The 6037-nt window shown below is 38.6% G+C and overlaps 1 protein-coding gene across 3 annotated transcripts in view; it reads left to right on the top strand.

Annotated features, from left to right (window-relative positions):
* LOC118418584 (serine/threonine-protein kinase Nek9-like) overlaps window positions 1–5870 on the top strand; it is a gene marked incomplete at its 5' end in the record, with an annotated part of 53152 nt that extends 47282 nt beyond the window's left edge. For all 3 annotated transcript variants that reach the window (XM_035824589.1, XM_035824597.1, XM_035824581.1), the window contains 1 exon segment: window positions 5507–5870. In XM_035824589.1, coding sequence (XP_035680482.1) covers window positions 5507–5713 — 207 coding nt within the window.
* Between the last annotated feature and the right edge of the window lie 167 nt (window positions 5871–6037).

Raw genomic sequence — 6037 nt, 5'->3', positions numbered from 1 at the left:
CATGTTCATACATTCCTCCCCCCCAGGGCTGGTGCCTTTGTCATGCCACTCCCTCATTTCCCTAATACAGCACCCACACAATCCATGCAATTACAACTCCATAAATCTTGCAGATTCTCCTTCTTCTTCAGTAAAAGCTGTAGCATTGCCCAAGGACGTGCAGACAATGGTTTCCTCGCTACATATGCCATAGATGCGCACACATGGGGAGCCTGGGTTACAGATGGCTGCTTGTGGCTTACATCAACTCCCAGGTAGTAATACTTGGCCCAGCCCATCGTTTCCTTCCTGCAATGTTCTCTCCATCTATCAGTCATCACGGAATCAATCCCAGCCTCTCCCTGATGGTCTTTGATGTGTTTCTGAAATGCAGTTAGACAGAAAATTGTTAATGCTGCATTTACTGAGACACAATCAATACACAATTATCACTTACTATGGCTTCTACAGGCACCTGTGTCATATAGGTTGGAAATTGTTTTGTTTTTTTACTTACGGATGAGAGAAACAGAGATGTGCAGCTAGAGATAAAACCTTTTTGTGCATGTCTTTCTAAAATACATCTATGTAAGACAATAGGGAGACAGAAACATGTGTCTGTAGGATGAAAATTTTTCTCCTGAAAGAAATTTTGATCATAGAACGTTACTATACATCCGGAATATATCTGCATTGCAGGACACAATCTACTTGTTATTGTGAGATTTCCATATAATTGTTAAAGTAAGATTTCCATATAAATGTAACATGTAACAGTTATATATATTCTTTTAGAATGGAATTCTGACAGAATGGAAATCATAACAAACTGTTCAGGGACATCAGCCTATTTGAATCTTCAATTTATACCATATAAAAGTTTAACACACATTGGATGAACGTAACAAAGCCATTGTCAATATTGAAAATTCTGCAAGTGTTTTTGTCATCACAGTGTCTATAGATAGATAAATAAATTATAATTTCTTGTTCTCTTTATTTTTCAGATTGTGGAGATTGTGATAACAAAGATGATATCAATCTGGGTACTGTTCAGGGACACAGATATTGCCTGTGGATTCATTCTCTGGCATGAACAGACCTTGGCATTACGCATTTTAATGCTCCTCCTCTGTAAAGAGTGATAAACTTAGTTCATCTCCCAAGGTAGACCCCCCATTTCATGAGTGCTTAAGTGGATTTACTCTTTCATTTCTCCCATTTATTTGTGCCATTCAGGCAAACCCCATGTTACCATCAGGATCTCAAAAGGGATTTCTTTAGGACTTGATGTTGGTCATTCACATTCTGACCAAACAAATGTCCACATACTACATTTTGTGAATGAAAAATGTTCTATTCATTAGTTTTTGTGTCATATCTGTCCTTTCGTTTCCTTTCCATCGAAATGTGTTTTACTCTACCAATACATCCTCCCATGTTTTTATAAAGCAAGTTCTTTATTGAGTAATGTCATGGTCGATCAAACAGTGTTCATTTTGAGTAATGTAGAAGGATAAAAGAGTGTTCTTTATCTCTTTCAGATGTGGATTGCGTATTTTGTACTACTGTAGGATTGGGAAAAGATTGTAAAGCTGACTCAGATTAAAAGAGTGTTTTATTGGACACAAGAGGGCTAAATATTTACAATGAAGATTACCATGGAGAAATATCACTGTGCTGAAATATAAACATGAAGGCATCTTTTATCAGAAGAAAATCCCTCAGGCCAAAAGACCTTGGGAGGACTTTGTTAGACATAGTGTCTAGCTGGATATATTCCAGCAATTGTAAATCTTGTATCCTCACACACAGAAAAAAGGAATTAAGCGAATTATTAAGAGAGTTTGGTGGCACCGACAAGTCTAATGCCTGTAGGAACCTCTCAGTTGAAATTCTTTTATATACGACCTAATTCACCATCAATTCCCATGCTGTTCCTTCAACCGTAAATAAGCAATCTTTATTACTGTCTTCTGGCATATACGAAGTAAGAGAAAAGCTATTATAACTCACTATGGTAGTTGATAATGTGTCATATACAGCTGACAAAGAAGTATTTCGATGATATTTTTGTCGTTTATGTAACATGCTTCACAAGGTGTCACATTTTCTGTTCTGCTGAATTTAGTTTCTCTTGTAATCCGATTTCCTCCTTCTCTTCCGCACCATAGGAAATAATGGAAATTAAACTTTATCTGTAACTAGCATGCTGTCACTTAAGGAAAAATGTAAAATTAATTACAAACTTCCAAGATACTGGTGGGGGAAATTTTATGCTTCCTGTATCTTACCAGTTTTTGTACAACTGATACTAGCTTAGAGCTACACCGCTATAAATAAAATAGTAGTCAATTTATCAAAACCATGAAACGACACTGGAGGGGGAATTATGTAATTATATCTGTTCTCTTACCATCCTTGCCAATGCTGTTAAATAGAGTTACACGAAATGCATAAGTGGGCAAATTTTTTACCAAATAATTTCAGTCACTCTTGTTTGCTGAGGATTCTATAGTTTTCCCACTCACCAGCAGGTTGTATGTCAAAGGGATATGCCTAGGTGTTGTGGGTGATGGTTCTAAATGTATGTACTCTTACTTGAGAAGTTAGATAAATACTATCATGCAAATCCTTCAGTAGTATGTCAACTTTTTAAACATGTATCTGTCAGAATGTCAAAGCAGATAATGGTACCAGAGTATGTTCATCATGAGAACAATACAATCAGGACCATATTCTACCATTAGTGCTGCTTTCCTCCTACACACCTGTTGCTTCCCCCATCAGTTCTATGATGGGATTTTTGCCATTCTGTGAAACCAGCTGTCAGACATCATGCCATTGTGTGTGCTCCACCTCCTAAGTAATGATCACAGGCCACTCTTTGTTGAGAGGAGACAATTGTGCCATAATAATTCCAGGACAGAATGCCTCTAGAATATTTCAGTCTTCCAGGGTAATTTTCCATTGTCTGGACAGACTCCAACCCTTTTGTACCAACTAATTCTTCTTACATAGAGGCACTTTATGTTCATGGGTTCTGCCATAATGGCTGGAAGCAGAATGTATGCATGCCATGCTATTAAAACAGATTTGCTGCATTCCATAATATCTTGTTATCACGGTTAGCAATTGTTGACATTCAGACATTTCAGTCTGCAATTCCCAAGCATTAGTGATGTTAGCTGGCGAGAAATTCTGATTTTCAGCACACTTGAGTCTGCAGAATGTTTAAAGGGCAACAGACTCCTTTCACATACAGTATGTACCATGAAGTGCAATCCATCCCCAGTGAAACACTTCTATTACCACAGGATGTTATAGAATTCCCACACTGTTAATCACTACAGACACACCTGCTACCTTCACAACAGGCAACAAAGTACTGGCTCCTCTTGCAGCTACCAAGCCTCCAAGGTCATTGCTATTCCAGCATCATCACAGCACATAAATGGGGTGTCAGATGCTACCTGTTGGTGTGAAATGATCCATTCAGGGCTACATTGGTACAACTTGTAAAAGTGAATAGCCACACCGTATCGTGGTTCAGAGCTGATAGTCCTGTTCCATTCAGAAAGACCACATTCTAACCATTCATCAACTTTTGCTGCTGGCATGATACAGTAATCTGAAAACCACCAGCTGCAAACTATTCATAGAATCAATACAAACACCTTTATGATGGTTGTAACCTGACAAAACCAAATACTAGCCATCCATCAAATATCACTTCTTCTGTAGCCTATGTTCTCAAATCCATATTTGCAAATCCTTTGGTACTGTAAGCACAAGCTGGATGCTGTTGTGGGATGTTGTATGGTAATACTATGTGGAATATATGAGGATTAGGGGGATGAAAGGTGTCCTTGGCCCTCTACCATCGACATTCATCATATTTGTATTCATGTTGTTGTCTAGATACAAACCTACACAGTGTGGAATACAATGTGTTGCTTTGAAGATATTTTCTTTACAGTTAGCAAATGAATTGTTTCTTTGACTCCAATTACTTCAGTGCCAAACAGATACAAATCCCTAGCCAGATACAAATTTTCATAGTTTTTGGTAAGTATTACCTGATGAGAACAAAGTTATAAGAATTAAGATGTTAAGTTGCATATATGTTATTACGTTGCTCAAGGCTAAACCCAACCGTCCAGGATGGCTGTACTTCCAGATTCCAGCAATTTTCTGAAGAAGATGCACCATCTCAGATATACTGACTTGTACATGTTGCAATACAGAAAGTAAAGTTCCTAACATTAGTAAAACTTGGCATCCTATGGCAAAGGTTAATAGAATGGTGAAGGTTAAAGTGTTGAAGGCATCTTTCTTCAAGTATTATATGAGCTTTTCTATCACACTGCAAGGTTGCAGGACCATCTGTTTTACTGCCAGGTCAATTGTCAAGGTAATAAAATCAATGTTGTGTGCGCTCAGGTGCAGCATTGATTGTTCTTTGGTGGGAAGAAGCGTAGATTTCACATTACCAGTGGAACAATCCAACAGCTGTATACTCTGTACACTAAGCCTTGTTTAGAATTTGATCCAGAAGTGTCACCTGATTGCAGTAAGTAACATAAACAGTCCTGCTGTAGACTTGGGTACATATATGTACTGTTCATTGGGACGGGTTTTATTGGTTCAGGTGAAGGAACACCATCCAATCTTATCTACAGTTCTGAATGTTACAGGTCCATGCAACTTGTTTTATCACAAACTTGTTTTATCACAGTAGCATACATGTTTTAAATTAGTCATACCAAAAAAGTGATACAGATCCACCTTGTTTACAATTAAAAAAAAAAAAGAATGTCCCTATCAGCCATTAAGATGATCTATCCCCACATCAAACCCCACATGCATTAGGATAGTGAGGGATGATGTATCTTTTATACATGTACATTGGTTTCTGTTCAAAACAGCAAGGGTATTTTCGAAGGGCCCTCACTCTGCCTACCTTCTGCAATTTGTTGACCCTTTGCTCCTAAAATGGAACAGAGAGCTACTGTCACACAATTTGTTAAATTTGTCTGGCGTAGTGCAGAAACACGCCACAGGAGAGAAAGACCACAATGTGAATGATTCTGTAAAAGGGTGAACGTTATGTGCTAGGCAGAATGCTTTTATGGTACACGTGCATCAACCTCAGCGATATGCATGTATGATCTATATGTGCCCATGAGGACAGGAGGTGTGATTGACCCAGGTGCTAATGTGGCATGAATCTAGCAACTGGAGGAGATCATGCCAAGATAAGGACTCTAATGGGTTGGGAAATTTGAGTTTTTGATGGCTCAATATCAAGAAACTGTCAGTAATGGACCAGTTAAACCTTTGGCTTTGGCTGTCTATGAATGGCTCCAACTTGATGCTAATGCACTACCAAGTCAGTATATTTTATGTACTATAAATACTTTACAACCATTGTATTAGGTTAGTTGATGATAAAACTGAAGCAGATAATATGTGATAAGACTTGAATATTGGTAAGATGTGTTGACTGCTCTGTTTATTCCAACAGAGTAAAGCCCATACCGAGGTGGACTCCCAGATCTGGGCGCTGATTGACCAGTGGCAGGAGGAGTGTTCTGAGGTGGGGAGAGGGACCAGGGACGGGAGGAGGCCACGCCCAGCTACTGTACCCTCTAGCAGGAGACCTGTCACGGCACCTACACCTGCGCAGGCACACACTGCTCCAGGCAACATCACCAGTCCACGGATTGTGTGAATCATCCTCTCATATCTGGAATAACAGGCTGCAACCTTGTTTTACAATTAGGATTAAATGTAAGGTGTGCACTTCTCAAAGGACCATAACTTCTCAAACTCAACAAAATGCTTTCTCAATATTTCATCAAATTCAAAGTACTACTAATCCAAAAAAATAGACATAACATTTAACAGTTTAAAAACTATTCATGTTTTCTGAGTTCCCAAGAATACTATTGACTCAGCCAGAATGTCAATGTTGCCTTGCTTGGAATTGTTGGCCAGTCTTTTCCAATACATTTCAAAGTGTATTGTTTTTAGATGCAGTTTTTGACAGACAGCT

This window comes from Branchiostoma floridae, chromosome 1, assembly GCF_000003815.2.
Source record: "Branchiostoma floridae strain S238N-H82 chromosome 1, Bfl_VNyyK, whole genome shotgun sequence".
NCBI classification, from domain to species: domain Eukaryota; kingdom Metazoa; phylum Chordata; class Leptocardii; order Amphioxiformes; family Branchiostomatidae; genus Branchiostoma; species Branchiostoma floridae.
The sequence above is the reverse complement of the archived record's forward strand: the minus strand, read 5'-3'. Positions and strand labels throughout refer to the sequence as shown.